Source organism: Gobius niger (assembly GCF_951799975.1).
Source record: "Gobius niger genome assembly, chromosome: 4".
NCBI lineage: Eukaryota > Metazoa > Chordata > Actinopteri > Gobiiformes > Gobiidae > Gobius > Gobius niger.
In genome coordinates, this window is record NC_136855.1 from 22,334,636 (window position 1) to 22,360,436 (window position 25,801).

The window sequence follows — 25,801 nt, forward strand, 5'->3', positions numbered from 1 at the left end:
ATTAATATACAACATTTCTAAAATGTACCATACAAAAACAAGCTGGGTCTCTTTAATTGTACCGAACCCAGCGTCATCACAGGAGGAATATATAGCTATAGAATGTTTTAAAAAATGAGGCACTAGGCTTTAAAGTTGTTTAAAACGTGACGAAAGTGCAAAGCTTTCTAATCGAAAACTAGCTTGTTCTGCCGCCCCCAGAAGGAGGTTTTACAGCAATGGCGACACCCAGCGTCGTCGTCACAAAACTCTGCTACAAGCGGCCATTGTTCTATACTTTTTCCGGACATAAATATTAGAAGAAATGGTTTTTTGCGACCCACTGAAAACCTTTTCCGTGACCCACCAGTTGAGAACCACTGCACTAGTGCACAGAGGCATCAAGGCAGGTGCTTAATAGCGGGTGCAAGCTGAAAAATGAAATACATGCTATTTTTTGGGCATGTTGCACTTAATTTATCGTGATGTTTCCTGTGTTACAGTTTTAGGGCCCTAAATCTAATGTGTAAATGTAACAATGCCAAACAAACATGTGTAAATGACTGTGCTGCTGATCCACATTTGCACATGCTACTTGTTTTGCACATGAGCAAATGCTTGGTAAATGACCCTATTATTGTGTAATCTCCTGCACATACTTGTTTTGAAATGGTCTTCCTCACTACCTATGTAACATTTGCAGGATTATTACACTATGTGCCCAAGTCTAAGTCTAAGTCTAAGTCTAGGAAATAAATATGTTTATCATGAACTCAAGCTTGTTTCATCCAACCAAACAAACAAATGAACAAATAGCGATAGGCTGTGTCATCCAGAACAATCCCTACTGTGACAATGTCCATAATAAAATGCCAATATTTTTTAATGGAAGAAGAGATATTCCTATATTTTACTTCAATTACATATTTTTTACACAATAGTAAAAAAAAAAAGCGTTTTCTGACTTTATAGGTCGTGCCAACCACTGGTCTGCTCTGATTGGTGCATCTCACTCTAAAAGCTACGTCCTGTGGGAGTATGGAGGCGTGTCCAGTGATGGGGTCAAACAAGTGGCGGAGCTGGGGTCCCCTGTCAAGATGGAGGAGGAGATCAGGCAGAAGGTACGACACTTTAAACTGTATTAAGAACTTGTGAAAACTTTCTGTGTGGACTTTACTTAGAATAAAAGGAAGAAGACAAGGTTACATAACTGCAGCTGACATGTTGGACGGTTCACCTGAGCAGTGGTAGAATTGTTTTGACATTGTAGTCCAGAGTGATTAGTGTTTTCAAGCACCGATGCTATTTGAGGCCAGCCCATTGCAATGAATTTTAAGTGCTTTTGACGGCTGTCCAATAAGGCTTTTCTAGATTGGTGTATTCTGCGGACTTTATTTATCTGATCCTTGTTGTTTTCCTTTTTTTCCATGATATTTTGTTCCGACCCAGTGTCACAATAGCAATCAATCACATTGTCCTAGAGTTACAGAACGTTCTTGCTGTTATCTTACATAAATGTGTTGCTTATTTTCCTTCACTTCCTTCTTAAAATAATAACTCCTGGCTGAACATATCATGGTTCCAGAGAGTATTTACTATCGACTAATACTGAAGACATGAAGTCACAGTGGATAATGAGAGCCTATTGTGAGCAATGGGAACAGTATGTGTCACTGCTGTTACTGCTCCTTCTTTCTTTGTTGTCATTCCCACTCATCTGTACCTGGATTATCAGCTGTATTATTATTTAGCTCCACGGGTGAGGGTCGATTGACAGTAGAAGCGATCTGTCCATATTATCTTAATGGTACATGTTCTGTCTGTAAAACTGATGTATTCTGTGAGTCTGTGTGTGCTATATTCAGACTTCAGCCAACATACGTATAAAGAAAGTTTTATCTCATGCTGCACCGTATATTTAGTGTAATACCAATATGTTTTCCATCTCGCTTCCTTGGCAAACTACTACAAATTGAGCCGTAATATGAAAATGATGGCACATCTGGCACACTGTAAAATGCTTCTTCTTTCCTGTTGGCTGTTCTTGGTTCACCACATCAAATCAGCTGTGATTTGTAGACTTATATATCTTATACGGCAAACATCCTTCTCACGCAAAAGGCTAGTGGCACTAAAATAGCACACTACTCTTTTTTCTGATTGTCTTCATGCAGACAGGATTTTTTAACCAACAGTCAATGGTTCTACAATATATTTTCCATCTACGAGCAAATAAATAATGGCTTTATATGCAAAGTAGCAGATTGAACCATGCTTTACTGTCTGTCAAAGTATCATTTTATTTGGTACACCCTTGTACTCATTTTGGCGGCTTCAGTTTCTATGCTTTCTGATTAACGAGAACCGTTTTTTAAATTTTGGTCACTGTTTAAGACAATTCTCTGTAAACCCTCTGTTGTGCAACAACAAGCATCCCTCATGATGTCTGCACAAAAAATAACAAAAACAAGTAAATAAATTGACAAATAAAATACAAGTTGTTTTCTTTTCAGTGAATAATAATCCTTTTTTTACCATAGCATACCTGAATCAGCCATACAGGGTCTCTCTTTTACAGCTCATTATTCTTTGGGCAGTTAAAGGCTATGCAAAAGGGCATGCTTTACTAGGCAAAAGCCATGTGCAATTTTCAAACATCTCAGCCGATGCCCTTGAGGTAGCGGGTTGTTATTCCAGATTGGAGCGACGGTAAATGCTGACCCAACATGAAGCTGATTGGCTTTTGTGTCAGGTGGGGCATCTGGGGGAGCAACTAGCGATGAATGCTAAATTTATATTCATAACCAGGGTGCATTGAGACCAAGGGGGCACCGATCTAAGCCCTCATACTAAGTTTCATTTGCAGCGGTTAGCAGGCGTGCCACCCAGGCAAAAGAGAAACAAAGACAGAAATCTCCTTTATGTTCAGTGGGATGACTTCATTTTATACCAGAAATGGTCAAAGCTAAAGCCAAACTGTACTATCTAGTACGTCCTGCTAAGAAAATCTGGTCTAAAGCGGATTAAAGAGGCAAAAAGCAATATCTTCTGATATATTGTGTGTGTGTGTGTGTGTGTGTGTGTGTGTGTGTGTGTGTGTGTGTGTGTGCATCTCTGCATGTTGCCTCAAAGTATGTCTCGCAGAGCTTTTGAAGCAAAGGGAACGTTTGTAGGTTGTGAATATTCATTGATACAACTTGTTTGTACATGCTGTGAACCAAATCACCTGCAGTTACTGCTATGCGAATATTAAAGATTCCTATTACTTTGTAAACTTTTCATTATTATATGAAATGTTGGAACTTTTTTATTATGCGTAAGACAGCGTCCAAGTCAAGTATTTTCAGCAGTGTTAGCAATAGTGACCACAGCCGCGATGTGTCGTCTCCTATGACTGTACTATATGGATTGAGCCATTGCATAGGCCCAGTGTGTCTCTAATGCAGAGTTTAATGAGAGTGTCTCCATAGAGCAACATCAGGCCGAGCCCCCCAATAGATTATAAAATCTCCCATTTCCTCTCGCAGTGTGGGGCAGGTTTCATTATTGCACAGCACGTACGCACACAGAATCGTCTATTATCTTCCTCTGCAGCTGTGTCTCAAGTTGTCTCAACACAACATTTAGATGGAGCAAACACTTCACGTATTAACCATTGGACTCTGTATTACATATGGCATAATTACAAAGGGATGTTTCAGATCTTATTTGGATAAAATGTCAGTATTATTAACCGAACGTCTCTCAGATTGTGGTGCAGTTAATCTAAGAACAACTTCAATTAGACTGTTTAGGTTCCAATTCCTGTTTGGAATGGCATGGCCGGAGTTTGGCTCCTTAGTCCTTGTGTGTGGTGCTAGTGCGATTATATTATAATGTTTTGCTGTGTCTCAGCCCTTTTTCACTCGTAAAATTGGTTAAGATTGGATGGAATATTTGTTTCCCTGAGTGGTTCGTCTAGCTGTCACTCACGGCCAGATATGTCCCAGCTTTGACAACTTGCTGAATATCTCTCCCTGCTCTTCATCCCCTTTCACCCAGTGCTGAAACAGACAAAAAACAAATCTTTATACGTGAAATCAAAATGAAATAATAATAATATGAATTAGCAGCATGTTTTTAGTTATCCTGGTGCACATACCTACAAAGATGGAGGTGATAATTTCTCAGATGAGTCGTTGTAAAAAAAAAACAGTAAGGTCTGCCATCTGTAGCATCACAAGTGGGAGGCAGCGTGGGAAGAGAATAATAGATATTCAGGTTCCTTTGGGTCCCGGACAGAATAAGTGAAGGTGTTTTTGTATTCACAGTAAACCAAAGTGTTTTCAGTTTCCATAGTAAGATTTGATAGGATTGTCGAGTCAAATTAGTCAAAAGTATTGTCTTGCCTGTTTTGGCAAACTTGGCAATTACATACGTACCGTGTTGCATAAGCTGCTATAAATCAATAGGTTAAAGCCTAGAGGAGTGAGAGAGGTGCAGGGTCACTTGCTGTTGCTGTGGCCTGATTATTTTTTTCCAATGAGGACATTTTGAATTCACTGACCTCTGGAGTACAGTAGTGCTGTATAGTATTTATTATCATTGATCGATAGGACCAAATGTTTGTTGAATGCGCATGTCAACAAAAATAGACTTTAAACCTGTCAATTACTATTCATCTACATAATTACTCAAAAATTAGCATTAATTTGCATTAGCACTGGCCAAGTTACAGAGGGCCAGGCTAAACCTCTGCAAATGTTGTAGTAAGCTTTCAGTACGGAACCACCATACCCTGTAGCTTCTTCTTCGTCTGCGTATCTCCCTGGCACACAGTGAAACAAACAGAAAAGTCAAAGAGGGAATAATTCTTTAATTTGAGCTGGCAGGATTTCCGCGGCCCGTCAAGTCAGCTTTATGAGCCCAGAAGAGATATTCCTGTTTGGGAAAACAAAGCGCTCACAAACCTTAATGCCTGCCTTGGTTCCCTAGACTGTTATTATGATTGGCAAAATAGAGCAGCAGAGCCAGAGGCGCGCACATTTCCACCGAACAGTACTGCGTGTTTGTGTTGGCTTAGGAAGGGTCTCTTTTTTTTTCTCATCATAAGAAGTGAGTATGTTTTCATTAGGCTCCTCACAGGTCACAGCAGGGGCATATGCAGATTCTTCTATGTAAAGAATACTTCACTCAAAATGATTAGTTTTTATGTTTATACAAGTGTTTCTCCATGTGTGCCTTCACATCTTCATAGAGACTTAACTGGTCTCAGGGCTGCAGGCTGGATACTCATCTCCACAGATAAAGGATGATTATTTGGGAGTATCAGACATCTTTGCCGGAGGCGGGTTTGATAAAGCCATCCTTGTGTCCAGACCAATAAATGGAATTAGACAAAGATAACATAACAGATGCTGGCAAGGAGAATGCATTTTGTCTTAATCCTTGTCTTTATTTGTGCTATCTAAAATTCTGTGTTCCAATGCTGCTATAGTTGGTCTCATTTTATTTTTTATTATGAATCATCAGTCTCTTGTACATTTTGACCTCCACAAGGACATTGTGTATAGCAAAAACAAGTCATACTGTGTATGGATGACCATATGCTCGTATGCTCATTTCAGCATCTGTAGTGCATTCACCCTGAAGAAGCAATCTGTCATGTATATTTATACTTTTACCTGGACTTATTTGAGTTGGAAAATACATTTAGAAATGAATGTCAATATGGAATAGCTTTATATTTATCTCTTGTTCCTCCTAAATTAGAATATAAAGGGTGAACTTTAACTTTGATGCATGAGCATCTACATGCCAGGGTTTTTGTTATCAGTAGATTTTATAGCAGCATTGGACATTATTTACTATACACTTACCTAATTGACAAACACCATTAAAAAGCATGAACTATGGAAATTGGACATTTTCAGTTAACTGACATCTCTTTATTTGCATTTTTACATATTCATGAAGCTGTTTCCTTAGTGTAGTTTAGAGTCATATATTGAGTTCATTATGTTAGAAATGTATTTATGTAAAAACACTGTAGTTGCCTGTAGCATGTTTTTGTTTTCCCATTGGTGCTGAGTGAATGTCCCGTGTGAGTTTGCAGCGAGTGTGGCTTACCTTGCCTTTACCTTCTGGCTAAGTTGGTTGAATTCACTTTTAGAACACCATATTCTGTTACTGACATGAAATGTGCTGAGTTTTGTACAGCACAAAGCCACCCATAAGAATCAAAGTTTGTACAAAGTGGAGAGGCATACACTTAGCAGGTATTACAGTATTTCCTTTACCTGCGATTTTAGTTAACCTCAGTGCACTTGTGCTTGGACTGTTTGTGCAGTGGCTCAGCCTGTTTGATGAATGAGAGTGCCAGGGAAGACTGACCTTCATACACTGGGCTCATTTGCTGCCACTGGGGACAATGCTTTGAGTAAACCATTTGAAAAACCTCAAGAGAGGCAATTCATTTGTCACTAGAACATTCCTTGGCTCGGACCCTATAGGTCTGTTTTAGTGGTGACCAATTCTGGAATAATACCTAATTATTATTATAATATAATCTAATTATTGTCCAGTATGATTTTTGATCGATAGTGAATATTAGCTTTAAATCCCTCTTTGATCGGAAATTGTTTCAACATTCTGTACAACGTTATCATTATTGTTTTCCTTCTTCAAACACATCTCTCCTGTAAACATCTTTAAGATTTTTGCACAAATATCAGGAGTGTACTGCACATTTAAATGAATTATTCATGACCTTACATTACCAATAAGCAAGCTGAGAAGCAGAAAGCTGCATGTCGCAAGTTCCTGGTCACTTCTGGGAACAGACTCTAACACCGAATGGATGATGGAAATATCTAATGGGTTGTACTGTTTTCTAGCTAGTCAAAAAAAGAAAAAAAAGATTTAGTTACACTTGTGTTCTAAAAAATCTCCCCAGTGTGAGTAGCATTGGTGTATGGGAGAGTGCTTTTGCTGGAGGTGTTATAACAGGCACGGCCACAAATTATACATCCAATCCAGTATTAAACACATATCTTATATGTTCAATTTATGTCAGTCACATTTCTTTAAATGGCAAGTCGACCCCAAAGAAACTATTTAAAATGGTATAAGAGAGACAAATTGAACATGGGTGGGTAATTTTGGGTAAGTTGCACCCACACTAACAGAAGACAGACCTATTTTAACGTTGTGTGTGATATGTGTAAAGAAAGACAGACAACATTTTAACACAGAACACATAAGGAGCCAAACTGCATTTCGACATTGCGGCTTATTGGTTAAATGTGTCAGTGCTCCGCCAACTCACTAAACAAGTGATTGTGTTTTCAAAACGTCATGCGCCCGTTTACTGAACACTGCATATCTCTTTTTTTATGCCACTTTGTTGTATGTCAGGAATAGCATTGAAATGCATGGCTGTAGGCCTGCACACACAATGGAAATAAGCCTAGTCAATAATAACATTAATAGGATGGAAAAAAACAACAGAGGAATTTGCATGGCAATTAGCACTAATGATCTTTTTTATGCCATGGTGATTAAACATGTGCTGCGTGTTGCCATATTCCAGTGGGATATGACACAACCTCCAGCTGTTGCTGAAGTGAATTAAAAATGTTCCCTTTTAATATAATTAGCTGCTCACCAAGTAACCAATAAATCCTTAAAGAAAATAAGTTTTAGACTTCCTTCTCTAGCTCTTGTTACCTCCTCTATCTAATCCTGCCATGAATTACTTTGGGAGACATTATCATAATCATCTATATTTAATTAAACCCAAAGAATATTGAATAAATATTTTATTAACAGCAGATGCATTCAGGGACTGTATTAAAGTTGGTTAATTCTTTTGTAACATCCATGGCAACAGGCAGCAACCTCCCTCTCTCTACTGGATACTTTTGTGCAGCTTTGCCTTGTTTTTTATGGAAGCCCGTTTCCGCCATGTTAAAAAATAAAAGCCCAACGGGAAGTCGAAATAACGAGATTTAAAGTCATAATTTTGTGTTTAAAACACAAAATTTCAAGTTTAAATCTCGAAATTACGAGTTCAAATTTCGAAATTACGACTTTTAAAACTCAGAATTTCACGTTTTTCAGATCCGTGATCATAGATGTCGGTACGGCGGGGACAGCAGAACCACTGGTGCAGATGTAAACAAACAGTCATGGAGGATTAGCTTCATCGTGTTGTGAACCGGAGCTACAGCAATTCTGGGACTTTTACAAAGACACACAGAAGTGTTTATTTAACCTCAACACCCAGGATTAAAAGCAGTGACAAGAAAACTTATTAAAAATGACTGTATCCACGATAGGAATGTGTTTCGGCCTTGATGATGCAGGGGCATTCCCAAAGCTAATCCTACGATCGAAACATCATGAACTTCGATGAACTTCGGATGATCATGATCATGTGAAAATGGGAAATATGCATGAATAAAGGTCAATAAAACCACCGTCTACATAAAGCATCCCTTTAACAACGATCACACACTGAGCCGGGCTGGTTGGTTTTGCAGTTTATTACTCACACTTCATGTACAATTGGCCGTAGCCGATTGCTTTGCACCCGCAGCTAACCAGCTCCAATACTGGATCTTGTGGAATTAAGTATTATACACTAAAAAACGTCAATAAAGCCAGTAACCACATAATGCAGCCTTGAAGATTATCACACACTGGGTTGGGATTGACGCATTGGTGGTTAATTGCAGACTTTTTTTTTGTCAACAATAAGGTGGACTGCACATGGCATGCTAACTGGGCAAACTAGCCATTGTCCACCGGCATCGCCCTTTTATCAAGCGGGGAGACCATAGGGGGTATCCATAGGACATGGCAGAGGCAAAGAGGGACGAATTTGCCCCAAACTAGCAGTTGTTTTTCAGGCATGATACGATTCAAAGATACGGCTTGGCTGGCCAGATCAAGCTCCACAGTTCAGACCGCATCAGACAGGAAAGAGAACGGCAACAACATCCGGATTTTCAAAGTAAAAAAGGGCTGACCTCTATGATTACGGATCTTAAAAACTCGTAATTTCAAGATTTAAACTCGTAGTATGAGTTTAAAACTCATAATTTTGAGATTTAAACTCGTAGTACGAGTTTAAAAGTCGTAATTTCGAGATTTAAACTCGTAGTATGAGTTTAAAACTCATAATTTCGAGATTTGAACTCGTAGTATGAGTTTAAAAGTCGTAATTTTGAGATTTAAACACGAAATTTTGTGTTTTAAACACAAAATTATGACTTTAAATATTGTAATTTCGACTTCCTGTTGGGCTTTTATTTTTTAACATGGCGGAAACGGGCTTCCATAGTTTTTGTGGGGTCTGGTGGATTTTTTTTCTTCTGCAAAGAGTCCATAATGGTCCTGAAGAAATCATCTTTTTAAAAAGTAAACAGCTAGCTTATCAGCTAAACCTATTTGAGACCTACAAAATTCTTCTTCTGAGACACTGAAGAGCTACCAAGAGACCCCACATCTGCAGCACAGTGGAAGCGTCACAAGAGGAGTTACAGGAAACAAAAAACGAGGAGGTATCCGGGCGAGACTCACAGCTAAGCCACACATGTCTTCTATTGTTCTGGCTAATGGATGTTCACAGGAGAATAAAACAGATTAACTGCTAAGCTCTTCCCAGAAGATGGTGAAAGACTATTGTGGGGCGGAGGGAGCTGTGAAGGAGGAGGAGGAAGGAGGAGGTAGAGCTGACCAGTGCAGGACACCACGCTCTAAAACAGGGACAAACACAAGAGTCGCTGCACTGTTTCAGAGGATTAGAGGAGGACTGAAGGCAGCCAGGTTTCCTCTGGGTGCCATGCTCAGGACTAACACCTGAACACTATTTTGTTGTGCTCTTGTACAATGACAAATATAGCACTTACTTACTTACTTACATAATGGATTTTGAACAACAAGAATAAAACAAGTTAAACGTCAGGTCTCTTGCTGTTCCATGCTCTAGTAGTCTGATAGAGTGTTGATGAAAACTGGCTGGAGTTTTGATGTCTTAATTAGGATATGTTTACCATCAGCAAGTTGTTGAGAAATCTGCACTGTATAGTGTAAATTCACCGGCTCCAGAGAGACTGACAAAGGAGGAATGTGTGTGGGAAGTCATCAGTACAGGGCATGATGTCCCTGCTTGTGTCAAGGTTGTGATGTCATCATCTACAAGAATGACAAAATATGATTGGCAAAGCTAAGACAGGCCAACTGCAGTAAACCTGGACCAATAATTAAACAAGTTGTAGTCTGTAAACATGAATAATGCAATGATGTATGTGCTTGGAATAGTTTAAAAAGTAAGGCAATGTTAAAACTGAACTTTTAGAGAGATTTTGACTGAGATTTTTGAGGGAATTTTGTTTTACCGTTTTGGGGTGGAATCCATGGGACTAAGAGGATTCTGAGTTAGTCCAGGATGTAGACTCACGAAGAGTTTCTATTTTTGCATTTGGCTAAATTTAGTTTGAAGCTTTGTTCCTGTAATGATTTTGGAGATTTGGATACAGATTGGATACAAATTGTGATGTTTAATGTTAACTTTTAACACTCTCAGGGAGATGCTTGAATGCTCGGTTAACGTGTTGACATTCCATCGCAAGCAAACATTTTGGTGATGTTACATCATGCTGTTTATGGTTTTCAAAAAACCAGCTCCCCCAGTAAGCCTTGATCCCGCACGGTCAGGTCCTGTGCGTTAGATTCTCAGGGCTGATGTTGGTGTGGCTCTCAGTGTGGCTTTGGCTGAGGCGCCCCAGCTCCTCAGCACGTCTAGACCTGGGTCGAAACAAAGGTCCAGGTATGTTTTTGATGAGAGAACAACATTGTAACATGGCAAAAATGCCATGCCAGGTAAAAAAATGCATACCCTCCTCCTCTCTAAGAGCCATGGGTATAGTTGTACTATAGGCGCAATGACCATATAGAATGACCTACGATAAACAAATATTATCTTCTGTAACGCCATGGAGCAAAGGATGGATTATAACAATGCAATTTAACACAATCTGGGTTGATGTGAGTCAAGTGTTGCTTAAGAAAAGTGCTTTATTTGTCATTATACAATTGTACAACAGGATCATTTTTAGTGGTAGGGGAAACCGGAGTACCCAGAGGAAACCTACGCAGACAAGGGGAGAACATGCAAACTCCACACAGAAAGGCCCCGATCCAGACCTTCTAGCTGTGAAGCAAGAGTGCAAATTCAACATTAGATACTGCACATGAACACTAGCATGTGCAGCATGAAGCATGAATGCATTTGGTCACAGATAACAATTGTGAAGTATACTGCACAACACAGTCTTCCAATTGAAAAGGTTCCAGTGTGTCTTTGCAGGAATTAACATTTGGAACAAATAAGTGACTAGTGGATAATGCCTAACCTATATGTAAATATTTGAGCATATATTTGTAATGTAAATGTGATGTTTCCTTGGTCTGACAGTGATCTACAACCACAATGAAAAGTAACCCAGACAAATATGACATGGGTAAAATCTGTGAGTCGGTGTGTACACTTATTACAACTTGTATCACTTTCTAACTATGACCATGTCCCTACCTGTTTTGCATAATTTCCTTCCACTTCTCTCATCAAAACGTTGCAAATAATAATTGCATTGAAGGTGTACAAAGTGTACACACAATTGTCTGAGTTCATCAGAGGCTGCTGGTTTCTAAAGCTATGGTTAATACAGACATCTCTCTTTAATGGAAAAAAAGCATGTATGGCTTCTGTACCCCATGATGTTCTTGATGCATTCTCCTGCACATATTTGCACCTGTCCTTTAAAACCAATCAAACATCGAATGTATGTTTCTATTGAAGTGTGCACAGTAAACCTGGCCATCATCACTGTACACAAGGTGTATATTGACATGTTGACCGTGACTATAACATGTGTTCAGCAGAGCACAGGCATGGGGGAACTGTATGATCAAGGTGGCAGGCCTGAAGGCCATTAATGCATGAGCAGGCGTATAATCAAGAGCATGCTGCACGGCTCAGGTGCTGCATAAACAAAGATACTATCACATGGTGAGAAATGCATAGGCACACTTCGCCAAGCGGGCTTACACACAGAAAATAGAATACATTTACTACTGAAGCTTTAAGCTGGGCAGCTAATACCTGCTACTCTGGACCACCTATCCTGCAGTTGTAAGGGTAAGAGATAATACAAAGTGATTTAAATATCTAACATAGCAAACACTGATTGTTAATGGCTTCATGGACCACACAATAGTGATCTGTGGCGTTCTCCAAGTTGGATTCTCATTCGTTTTGTTTAGGTTAGCAACAGATTTACGCTGCCCCTCCTGATTAAAGCCTTTTAATTTATTCAGATTTGGGACGAACACAAAAGGTATGCTGGTATAATACAGCATACCTTATGCTGTATTACATGACAAATTAGATTGAATGATTAGTGACAAAAATAAACATCATCCATGATCTAGATGTCACATGAGTGAGTTTCTTGAATTGGTCTGAGTAAATTTCATTTTGAGACTCTGTAGAAGTGCATACATGTAACATACACAGTATGCAATTACACTTCAATGCAATGAATGCCACTATAGGACTTTTCAGCGTAAACCCAGTTAGAAGGCAGCTCTCCTCACAGAGGAAAACCATTTGCTGTTGTCCAGGCAAAGGAGGATGCTAGTCGCTGGATGGGTTGCTTAGGGGTTCTTTTGCCAATGGGAGAAGCGTGCACTACTGGGGTATTATCCTACTGAAGCAGTATTTTAAAGAGTAGACCCTGAGCCCGCCTTGACTCAATTTCATGGCTGGTCTCCTCAGTATGAGTCAAGCGACAGGTCAATTCCTCCCTCAGAGCACAGGCCCGTTGGACAATGACGCTGCTTCCAGCAGTTTTATCGGGTCAGAAGCAAATTCACATTTCTACTCATGCAGAAGACTAATTATGCATTAATGGTCAACGAGCAGAGAGTAAGATCTGCAAGGCTTTATATGCAGTTAGCCTGAATCATGTTTTCACTGAAATTGGCTTAATATTTAATAGGCTACCTGGCTGACTGATGAGATTACAAAAATAACTTCATAGTTTTTATAGCCTCTATCAAAAAATGTATTTAAAAAAAAGAATGATATATTTACCTTTATTTTTTTTCCTAATAAATAAGTAGCATTAGTATTTTCCAAGCAGCAACAGGCATCGTCTTACCTTACGCTCACCATACGTACTCTTGCTGCTTCGTGGAGTTTTTTAGTGTTGGCCTGTAGTCAGCTACTGCATGTGTAATTTCTAATGAATGAATCTTATGCATAGCACACTGTGTTATGTATCATGATTGATCTTATGATCAGTTGCCATATTTTCCGGACTATAAGTCACCAGTGCCTTACGAGTTTCTTGCTCACTCCAAACTTTCTTTCTGCTGCTCAGTTACCAATTTTCAAATCTTCAGTGGTACATAAAGAGCAGATAGGTACACAAGCCTAGAGCCTCTAGCGGCTGTCGAAAATAACACACATTGTGGGATTATATATTTAGATATATAAGTCACACTTGAGTATAAGTCGCACACCCAGCCCAAATGTTTTTTTTTTTAAAAAAGGTCTGCACATATGAAGCCCCTATATCACACTACACTCTGGAACAAGGACAAAAACTACGGAGGCGCTGCACCCTTTAAGAAAGGTACTGAAGGCACTCCTCCAGTTTCCCCTACCACCAAAAACATGCTGATCAGTGCACAATGACAAATAAAGCACTTACTTATCGTATATCCTTCAGTGACCAATAATACTTTCAGTTACAATAGAACAAGGTAATGGATGGGTTGGCATTGAACAGATGCACCCAGATTTATTGCAATCCGCTGCAAAAACTGATTCAGAGCAGATGTGTGTGTTATTAGAGATTTTTTAAATTAGTCACATTTAGCTTCATTTGTCCAGTAGCCAGATGGACAGAGCTGCTGTGGCCTGACAGAGATGAATGACAGGAGAATGGGCATGCATGCAATACAATGTTCCAAACCTGATTTTGCATTAGGTGGCTTGATAGATGGTATTTCTTGGCCTATTTAAAAACAAAAAGAGTAATCTGATGTGCAATGCAAGTACTGAGGAACATTAAACTACCAGAAAATGTGGAGCTCTTATGATAGAAATGTGTCTTGCTCAGTTCTAAATTAGGAGTGCAGAAATGACAGGCTGTGTAAGACGTTAACTCCAGCTTGTGTTTGGCCCATGTTCTCTTGCTAATAGGGTTCACTTTTAGACACCCCTGTCATTAGTGGGAGTTGCAGATTTGAGCTGGCGTGCGGTGGTGCAGGTCTGCATATGCAATTGCATAAAGTCTGTCCGTCTTTCTCTGCCTGCCTGCTTTTGGCACAATGAAGACCCAGTTGAACGTTGGTAATAATTTCCCTACTGAAGGATTCAAATAGTGGCATATGCCATCCAATTAGAAGCCACCAGGAGATAGAGAGATGTTGACATGTGCTAATTTGCTGACACCTGGAAAAAGCAGTTTAGACCACATGTGTTATATCTTTAAATTATGAAAAATCAAAATTCCCCAAAACGTAAAAAATATATTAACAACAACAACAACAACAACAACAACAACAACAACAACAACAACAACAACAACAACAACAACAACAACAACAACAACAACAACAACAACAACAACAACAACAACATCTATTCAATCCATGACCCAAAAATATAACATTTTACTCAAAATAAGAACAGAATGAATACAAGACAATTTTGCAGCACTCAAATGTTACTGTATTTTAAGATGCATTGCTATTTTCACCACATTACCATGCTACTCCTGTGCTGTAAAGAAAAGTGCTTCAACCGTTTCATTTCATTTTTCATTAATTCACAAGTTTGATGTGTGAGTTCATTGACTGTGTTAAAGCCCTGAAGCACATGATGATGTCAATATTACATGAAAAATATTTAAAGACGTCCCAGAGCAGTTGAACCAATAACATTTACTTAATTCATTATTTATTTTCACTTTGGGACTTGTGAAGTACAGTTTTAGATGGAATTGAGATTGTTGATTTTGCTAATTATTATTATGTATTACTTGGCGGCACTGTCTCCATTGTATGTATTGTCTTTGTAGTAGGTTCTTGTCCAGATGGACAATTTGGTTGCTAATCACTTAATTACCAGCTGGAGTGTATTTTGTCTATTAATAGAGATTTGATTATCCCTATTAACATAATAGAGGAAAATGTCCCCATTAAAAGCCATATGTTTCATCTGCACCTCTGTTTGCATGCGGAGATGTGTTTCTATTTCTATCCCTCACTGTTAGAGCATTTATTATGTTAGTTTCGCAAGGCATTTTAGCACACCACACAATAAAAAAGTAAAGTATGTTTTATGCACTTATATGCCCATAAGCAGTCTGTCCTTCAACCATAGCTGTCCACTACACCAATACTTGAAACTTGAAATTATCTTCACTCAAAACTGAAGGGTAACATACTCTTTGTACCTCAGTAGCCTATTATGGTCCGGCCTTGAATAGCATTAGTCTTGTTTCCAGACAACGTTTGTAAAGACCCCTATCTGCTGCCCTTTATTTCTAACTCTCACAATACCTCCTGACCGCACATCCCAAGTGTTCAGTAAGTTGCATGTTGTGGTTGCGCGTACAACTTTATGAGATTGCAAAGCCAATTGGGGCAGACTGTTGAAATAAATTGCGCTGATTTAGACTTCTGTGTTAGCAGTCAGTTAAAACATGTGCAATATGTAGATGCAGACTGTGCATGGTGTGTTATTTCTTTTCACAAATTGCTGCATTTACAATACTTAAACGGCAAATGTTATGTTGTTAATACAAAAGGTCTAAACATTGAGCTACTTTACACAGCCGTAGCAGATATGGCACTTATTCTTCGATGACAAGTGGTTTGCAGCAGATACATAGTTTAGATATTTTTATTGTCAACTGCTCTTTGTTGATTGTAATGATAATGCTTCATTCAATAGAACTCTGTGATGAAATATGTGTTTTCATATCAAATACCAAAACAGGGTTGTGGCTTGTCACGAGAGGTTGAAAGTGGGTCCTGAAGCTTCACAAGTTAAGAACCAGAGCCATAGATTCACTACCTGAATGCAGTATACATACCACAACACTGTGGTATTTTAATGCAATACTTAGTTATTCTGTTTTAATCTCTGCCTCTAGACTTGCCTAGCACACATACATAAATGAAGCTTCGTAACCGCATACTGTCCATATCCAACCATATAGATTTCCCAAATTAAAGTGGAATAGCTTATTGATCTTGCCTAACCACTCTTGTTTAACCACTGATGGGTGTAATAAAACTGCTTGACTTTGCTTTTATCTCTACTCTTGTGCCCTTTGTGTTTTCTCCAGGGCGATGAAGTCCTTACTGTGATCAAAATGAAAGCACAGTGGCCAGCCTGGCAGCCCCTGAATGTGTAAGTACCCCTTATGTCATGCTGTTTTCAAATCCTTAACTTACAACCACACCACCACAGAGCAAAGAAACTTTCATGTCCAATAACCTGGGTTTGCAAGTCTCAATACGAGGGAGAGCAGAACACATGTGATACAACATGGAGCACATCGAGCACTAACCTCCAACTGATGTTGCTATTATTACCCCATCGTTTATAGCATTTAATCTCTTATTCATGTGGAAAAACAAGGAACTTGTTGGCTCAGTTCCGACAAAACAACACACAGTGCGCAAAGCCTTGCATAGCGATATTTACCCAACCACAGGGTCTCAGCAAGAGAGCAACTTAAATCTTAAAATGCAGGGGTCACTGCAGATAGACTTCTTAAGGTGGAGCAGTTTTTAATTGGATGTGTTTTGTTATGGGTTTTTTTGTTCATAGGGCATAAGGCATTTACATTCTTCTTTGAGGGCGCCACATCATAATTTCTTCAATCGTGCAAGTTCATCTTTTATTCTAACCAATTTTAAAATACAGAATGCACTCGTAACCTCTCCATTGCTGTTCAACGCTGCTGCTTCTGCAAATATGATTCTGTTTTCCAGTGACTCTAGTTAAATGGAAATATTTTTACAATGTTTTTTTAGATATAATTATGAAAAAAAATAGCATTCAAATGACAGTGATATATTTGTATTCATAACCAAATAATTACTTAGCATTTAATTGTCTGAAATGAAAAATGAAAAATTATTATCCACACAATCAAAGGGTTGCTTCTAGAATTTGATGCAGTCATAATATCAGATCAATCCAAACATAAAGATGTGCACGTGGAGACGATGGCTTTGGCTTGTCAGAGGGTCAAGTCATAAATGATCATATTTTTTTTGCATTAGACACTCATTTCATTTTTTTGCATTAGACACTCATTTTCACCAATTAGAGGGAATATTGAATTTGTTATCCGTTGTTCTAAATCTTGTATTGTTACGGGATTGTTTTGATAATTTATGAAATACCAACATAGTGATTTGAATTACTTGATTAAATCTATTGAATTAACAAGACAACTGCAGTTAATTGACTCGTGTCAATGCTATCAATTCATGTATCAATAGCTATGTATACAATTGTAAACAAATTACTAATTTAGAGAGGTTAATAATGTAAGGTATCGTAAAACAGATTTTTTTAAACTTCCCCTTTTGCATTTAGGGTTCAACTCAAACATTGCCAAAGGACAGTCTTTTTAGTGTCATCCTACTGAAAGGCATGTGATTGTGAGTTAAAACCAGACGTTAATGGTGAAATATACATTAAATTGCAGTTATATTGCATAACCGCATCATCTGTGACATTTAAATTACATTCATGTCAGTCACTGCCTACTCTGAAAGCGGCAGCCAGGTATAACAGAAGTGACGAGTTTACAGTTGACAGACTGTTCTCTATCAACACTAAATTAAAAAGTCACAGGTTTTGCCATATGGAAAGACTTCTGTGTAATGTAGACTGCAGTTTCTTTTCTTTTATATATAGCATGTAAGTATTTTCTTCCCTTTAGCCGTCTTGTAAAAACCCATTTATTTGACTACATTTTCTTCGTTCTGGTTCTTTGCACAGACTGGCCTTGACCAGTCACATCAATAGACAGTTTTAATTTCCCTTCAACACTCAGTTTCACCACTGTTGTCTCCTGAATAACCACAGGACGTCCTTTTGCCTGTCTCGGTCTTTATTGGTTTAGCAGAGCGGAGTGTGGTTGTCAGTGGCACCAAACGAGAGGGGTTTGATGGGGAATGGAGGACTCTTAATGAGCCAGCCTCTATTTTGGGACTTTCAAAACCACTCTTAGGTGTTGGTCGTAATTTTACAGAATAATTTTACTCAATATCTAATACGCGTGGTCAAATTTCCCTCGAGAGACCAATTCCATCAACTTTAAATTCTCTGGTGTCTATATTTATGTATTTACAATCCAGCAATCCAGTAAATTTACAATTTACAATCCAATCCAATAAATCCAGTACATTTTAAATTTACAATCCAGCATGAGAAAATATGTGTTTAATCCATCCCAGTCAAAGAATAGCTGAGTAACTTTTATCAGGACCCATGGATAGAACATTTATCCGAGATATACAATAAATCCAGCGTCAGAGGTTCTACAATGATTACTATTTCTCCAACCTATACTTGGCATCATGATGTGGAGCACAGGTGGCTGTTTGAGATGAACCCCACATCCCTGTTTTAATAACCCCAGGGGGGTGCAGCCAGATTGTGCATTCTGCAAGGATGTGCTATTTCACATTGTATAAACTATGCCACCTCTGGCATAAGACACAGTGGTATAAAGGACTCATAGTGTGTGCTGTAAATGAAGCACTGGCCAGTATTGTCTGTTAATAATAGTATTTGTGAGAAAATCCTTAAAATGTATTTTATTGCCAGTGTGAACATATGGCAAGTTGCAGCTGCAGCTTGCCAAATGAGAAGATTTATATAGCAATTAAAACTTGTAGTATTAATTGCCTCAAAATGCACTGATCTCATGCCCAGCTTCAACACAAATCATTTAAGAAGAATTAGAGTTGGATGATGTTTGAAGATTTAAAAGCAGCCCTGCTTTCCGTATTGCAAACCACACTAAGTAAGATATATTTCTCCCTGCTTGCCAATCAGACGCGCTGCCCCGTCTGCTGAGTTCTCGGTGGATCGGACTCGACACCTCATGTCCTTCCTGACGATGCTGGGGCCCAGTCCGGACTGGAATGTGGGTCTGTCTGCAGAGGACCTCTGCACCAAAGAGTGCGGCTGGGTGCAGAAGGTGGTGCAGGACCTGATCCCATGGGATGCAGGCACTGACAGTGGGGTGACATATGAGGTGAACCTTGGACACTTTTGTTGATATGATATTGATGTATTGATATAGATGGAAGGGCAGACAGATTTCTAAGACTGTACACAAAACGTTTCTCTGAACTCCCATCTATATGTCTCAATGGTGATGTAATAGTTTTATAAAGTAGTTGTCTAGACTGTTTTTTATTTCATCATCAATACAACATTTTAAGCTTGCTTTCCCATTCACTTGCATGCAGGATATATTCATTTTGCGATTCAGTCTTACATTCAGTTATATTGTGAAAATAATATTGACATTTTGACACAGCTCAGGCTCCACTCCTGCAGTCTGACAGTGTTCCTGACGCTGTGTGCTTTACCTCTGAGTGACCCTTCTCCTCACACCTCACTCCAGCTGTGTCTTCACTTCACACTCACAATCTGACCCTGTCATTAAACCTCTGTCTCTTCACATACACCTCTGGCATACAGCACCAAAGGTCATCACCATACACAATTTTGTTGAACATTGTCCTTTTACGATTAGCCTATATTTATTCTACTGTAATTAATTGTAACATTTCTCTACCTTTATATGCCGTAACTAGTGTTAGCTACAGTGACCAAGTATGTGTGTGTTTGACTGAAATCATAGTGGTTTAATTGGGAAGTAAAGGAAATCAGCTGTCAAAATGTGGGCATTTTACAGTTACTCTAGCAGCAGGATTATTGCAGTGGCTGCACTAAGCCTTTAGGGAAACAGCCCACTAAAGAGTAATGTCTTGATGTCTTAATTACTCAGTGCACTGCCCTCCCCTCTGCCCCTCCCTCACAATCACTGGACTCCTGTTTCCTGGTGGTCTCAGTGGACATGAAGGCTGCGCTAGTCTTTTGCCTCAGAAAGCCTGTGGCACTTTCTATCAGCCCCATGCTGGCAGACCTTTACTGTTTACAATTAAGTTCTCCAATATAAACCAGAGTGCTCTAATTCAGCTGTGTGCTCACTGTGTGACCTGTCCTTGCTCTCACTTTTGTGCTTTGTCCAACTTTGTTGAGTCACTTTGGGCTTTTTGTTCAAAGTATTTTTCAAACAGCCTGGCTGTGTGTTATTTTGGTAATCCCAAAGTTTCACTGTTTCTCGCTGTGTGTGTGTGTGTGTTTTTTTTTTTAGTCTCCCAACAAGCCTACTGCGCCTCAGGACAAGATTCGTCCTCTGACCAGCCTGGATCATCCACAAAGCCCTTTCTATGATCCTGAAGGGGGAGCTATCACTCCTGTGGCAAGGATGGTAGTGGAAAGAATTGCCAGAAAGGTTTATTACTATTTCTGTCTTTGACATACTGGAGCAGATCAATAAATATACAGCTGCCGCATATAGAGAAAACTATGCTATTGATAAAAGAGTCATATGCCAGAAAATAACAACTATTGTAAAACATATACATACATTATGCGACGTAAAGATCATTGGTGGCCTCTGGTGGCAACGACCGAGAATTACACATTAATACTGTATTGGTTGGGGTTGCTCAAATCCAATAATTATACAGTATACAGTTAATGGATAAAAGATTTCTGTGATTGTGCATAGGGTGAGCAGTGCAACATTGTACCAGACAATGTGGATGACATTGTGGCAGATATCGCCCAGGAAGAGAAAGAGGAAGGTCAGTATTGCATTTGTTTTATGTGCTCTAATTATATGTCAAGACTCTGTTGAGGGTCGATTTGTTTTCTCGCCACATTGTATGTGTTTTGCAGATGACACTCCTGAAACCTGCATCTATTCGAACTGGTCTCCATGGTCAGCCTGTAGTTCAGCCACATGTGAGAAAGGGAAGAGAATGAGGCAGAGGATGCTGAAGGCACAGCTGGACCGCAGTGTGCCCTGTCCACACACACAGGACTTTGAGCCTTGTATGGGCCCTGGATGCAGCGATGAAGGTTAATACTTAATAAGGTTAATTTTAAAGAAATTCTCTGAGTTCTCAATGAAACTGACATCACATTGAACTCTTTTCTTCTGACACTTTAAAAAGCATCTTGTTTTAAATATTTTGCATGCAGAGGAGGTACTTTAACTTAGACCCCTTTCAGTGTTTGTAAACTTTGGAGGTGCTGAATGACCATGTCTCTGAGCTGGGCTGGTGTCGCCTCGGGGTCCCGCCAGAACAGCTGGAGGAGGTGTGCGTGGATCGGCAAGTCTGGGCATCTCTGCTTTGACTGCTGCCTCCGCGACCCAGCCCTGGATAAAGCGGAAGAAAATGGATGGATGGATGGATGAAAACATCCTGGCAGTTCAGAATTGTGATATTCGAAGGCTAAATGTTAATTGCCTTTATTTGGCAAGTTTTTATTGTGAGTTTTGTTGCTTGTCTGACTCTGAACTTTCAACCTAAGTGAGACAGTAATCTACACAATTTAAAATGACTGCGGATATACTGTTCAGTATTCACCTTATTCCCGCCCAGCCCACTTTTGCCTTTTTTTGCCTTGTCTCTGCACTTCCGTTGTCCCAGCACTTCCGGTAGAGCGCGAAGCCCATTCATTAAACGGAGAACGAGGGAAAATGTTCGTTGCTCAAATCTGATGTTTTGTCGATTGATTTGTGTAAAGTGTCCAATGTTCATTTGCACCAACAAGTCAACACAGCACCGTTTCTCTACGTGGCCTAATAATGGCTTTGTTTTCGTGTAGTAACTGATTTTATCTGGACTTCTCCAGTCCTATGTTAACTGATAGGAGAAAAGGGGCGGGCACAATTCATGGCAGCGCCCATGCGAACCTCCGGAATAAGGTGCATAAAGCACTGAATTCTTACTCACCCTTTGTGCAGATGCCTCCACCTGTATGATGTCAGAGTGGATCACCTGGTCTCCCTGCAGCCTGACCTGTGGGATGGGCACGCGGTCCCGGGAGCGTTATGTGAAGCAGTTCCCAGATGATGGCTCAGTGTGCACCCTGCCCACAGAGGAGACAGAGAACTGTGTAGTCAACGAGGACTGCTGTGCGTTGAGACAATTGCAGCAAAACACCGCACTGAACCGCGTGACACTGAAATAACTGTCATTTTCTTGCTGTTAGCTCCAAGCAGTTGCCTGGTGACCGAGTGGGGTGAATGGGACCCATGCAGCGCCACCTGTGGTCATGGGAATAGGCGGCGGGAGCGGTTTGTCACAATGAATCCTGCAGATGGCTCCATATGTGGCACAGAGCTGCTGGACAGAGAGAAGTGCATGATGCCAGAGTGCCGTGAGTATAACAGCGTGTTAGAGACTACACATCCCACGCTCCAAATCTGAACAACTGAGTGTGCTTCTGTTGTACTGCTCCAGAGACTGCAATCAGTCTTTTTTTCCCAGCATGAGTCTGCAATTTAATTAATGACAAACACAGACCGTGACTCAAATGCTTTTTCCGAAGTCTGTTATCAACAAGATCGTGCTGATGACTGCTGTGCACAGACACCATCCCATGCCTGCTGTCCCCCTGGTCTGACTGGAGTGACTGCAGTGTGACTTGTGGAAAGGGAACGAGGACTCGACAGCGCATGCTCAAGTCTCCGGTGGAGCTGGGAGACTGCACGGAGGAGCTGGAGCAGAAGGAGAGGTGCATGCTCCCAGAGTGTCGTAAGTAATGATCTACTCACAATTCCCCTCTGCTGCAGTGAAGTGACAAATTAGGAAGCATTTTAATGATCATTTTTTGAAAAAAATGTAACTCCCGCACACTGGGAAACTTGCAAAAAGTGAGGTTTATTGCAACGTTTCGGGTCTAGGCCTTCTTCAGGCAAATGGCTAGAGTGGTAAAGAGCCACCTTAAAAGGGGGGTGGCCGATGATGCAAAAAATGACCGTGTCCAAAATTAAATGATCATCTTTTACATTTTATTTCAAATGAAGCAATTTACCATGGGACTATTGCTATTTGCTAATGTGTGAGGTTGATTGGGTATCATATCATACTGAGATATGTTCTTACCTGAGCTTAGACGAGTTGATACGTACCTGTTCCTTTCCTCTATGGGGCCAAACAGGGTGAAGTTAGAACAACATCTCTGGTCTTTTTGCGTGACTAAGTGCACGCACAAAGACCAGACAGGTACGCATCAACTCGTCTAAGCTAAGGAGAAATATATCTCAGCATGGAAAAATGGTGGCCTGTTCCTTTAAATGTGGTGGTCTGATCGGATGTCCTTTTTCATTGTAAAAAAAAAAAACTGTGATCAAACTCTCAAGACGGAAGTACTTTTAAAATTGTTCAAGATTCAGTTTATTAGCCATTTGCAGAACAAAAACCACATTGGAAAAAAATGTGCAAGGAGCTCAAAGCGCAATGTCAACACATAAAAGGACACAACATACAGTAAAAACAAGCAAACAAATGCCACATACAAAGCTTAAGGTAAAATACTGTTCAATAAAAGTCCATACAAAAATTAAAGTGCCTTGTTTAAAGTGATCACAGCTTGAGGAAAGACAATGTTAAAATGGCGATCAGTAGAACTTTTGTGTGAACTTTATGTATTGCCTTTATACAGTCCAACATCTGTGACAACATTTACAGAAAGTAAAACCTACTGTCTTTCAGCAATTGACTGCAACATGTCAGAATGGAGCGAGTGGTCCGAGTGTAACAAGTCGTGCGGGAAGGGCCACAGCATCAGGACTCGTATGGTGATGATGGAGCCACAGTTCGGAGGGGATGCCTGCCCTGAGATCATCCAGAGGAGGAAGTGTAAGGTCCGGAAGTGCACGCGGGGACAGGCCAACAGTGACGAGAAAAAGAGACGGAGAGAGCAGCGGGAGAAGAGGAGGAGCAAGCAAGGGCGCACTGAAGGAGCAGCAGAACACCCAGGTGTGTGAAGATCTAACAAAGAGATTACAGCATTTAAAGGCCCTATACTTCTTTTGTCCCTCTTACGGTTCATCGCAAACGCAGATGATTGTGGAAAAAAATACAGTGCATCAAATTATAAAGCATTTGTATCACCATCATGCATAACTTTTTAGCATTTCTGTGACAGGGACCCGGAAAATGACCCTGCAAGTTGTGAAATATGTCCTGAAATATGTCCATAATCCCATCCATGACAAGAATTTGGGTGTCAGAGAAGTGTTAGGAAAGTTGAGAATGCATTTCGACCACAGCTAACAAGCTAATTTATTTGTTTTCATTTCCTGTTTCTAAACAACAAAAATTAGGTATCAGGCCTTTAATTCAATATTTATTTTTAACAACTTAAATAATAATAATATGTTCTTTTGTGTTTATTTTAAATAAACATGGGCATTTTTATATATGTAATTATGTTTTCCATAGGATGCAGAATGAGACCTTGGTCAAGTTGGACAGAATGCACCAAACTTTGCGGCGGTGGAATTCAAGAGCGACTGATGACAGTAAAGCAGAAGTTCAAGTCTGCTCAGCTGTCCAGCTGTAAGGACAGGAAGGAAATCAGGGCCTGCAATGTGCACCCATGCTAGAGGGGAAACACACATGTGAGGTTCACAGTGATTTATGCACACAATGCAAAGCTGGGAAGGAGTATGTTGTAAGAGGCTAATAATGCAGCCAAAAGAATCAGTTGGGTGTTAATCCAGCGACATTTTGCTGAGGATGCTGTACAGGAGATCCAGTTTCAATAGAAAATAAAACTCTTACAAACCCAGTGGATGCTCCTGTTCATACACAAAGGCCTGATACAGACATTGACTTGTTCAATGCCATATCTAAAAAGCATACATCAATTTAACAATGAACTGTACTGATATGCCTCAATAATAAAGTACTATATATACCAGACCTAAAGCACAGATGCAGAGCCGGGATTTTCAATGCTTTGTTTCTAGAACACAGAAAGCCCAGGTAACTTTTTATCCAACTCTGTTGTACATAGTTCAAATTCGAAGTGTCTTTATCCTCCCATAGGGGATATTGGTGTTGCACCACAACTTATATCTTTATGATTTCTAAAATTGCTAGAGATTTTTTGTGATTTTTTGATAAGAATGTGTCCCAAGATTCTTACCAAAGTCTTGTGTAGATGTTTTCTAGATGTCATTGTCCCCACCTTCTTCTTTGTTGCAGTAACATATTAATATTTTGGAATAATATCACCTTTACAATAAAAGTAAATGTGACAAAGTTTTTCCGAGTGTGTTAATTATTTACACTGCAGACACAGGCCTGTCCACTAGAGTGATTATTTTTCATTACAACCCAACACACACAGTATTGTTGCAAAAATGTGTGTATTTGGATTAGGACCAGAGAGTATGTTTGGGTTCTACTTGAGTGTTTTTAGTCTCCTGTTTTTCTGCCTCATGTCAGTCATTCTAATTCTCATTGCAAACAAAGAGAAAGCAGCATATAATTTAGAAAATTATTTAGAGCATGTTTGATTTAACTTTGAATATGACTATTCAATTTAATAGCTATCAGAGTCACATAAAGAAAGATATATAAACTAAAACAGCATTGTAAACTAGAAAAAAGCAACATAACTCTATGC

General features: G+C 39.6%; 1 protein-coding gene across 1 annotated transcript in view; it reads left to right on the forward strand.

The window, feature by feature from the left end:
• Positions 1-25,401, forward strand: part of spon1a (spondin 1a) — a 35,530-nt gene extending 10,129 nt beyond the window's left edge. The window contains exons 6-16 of the mRNA XM_079554499.1: positions 952-1,100; positions 16,392-16,456; positions 19,127-19,328; positions 20,460-20,600; positions 20,880-20,955; positions 21,050-21,232; positions 22,125-22,295; positions 22,373-22,540; positions 22,753-22,917; positions 23,878-24,144; positions 24,610-25,401. Of these exons, the coding sequence (XP_079410625.1) occupies positions 952-1,100; positions 16,392-16,456; positions 19,127-19,328; positions 20,460-20,600; positions 20,880-20,955; positions 21,050-21,232; positions 22,125-22,295; positions 22,373-22,540; positions 22,753-22,917; positions 23,878-24,144; positions 24,610-24,773 (1,751 nt within the window). The 3' untranslated portion in view covers positions 24,774-25,401. The remainder of the gene's footprint in view (positions 1-951; positions 1,101-16,391; positions 16,457-19,126; positions 19,329-20,459; positions 20,601-20,879; positions 20,956-21,049; positions 21,233-22,124; positions 22,296-22,372; positions 22,541-22,752; positions 22,918-23,877; positions 24,145-24,609) is intronic.
• The last annotated feature ends 400 nt before the right edge of the window (positions 25,402-25,801 follow it).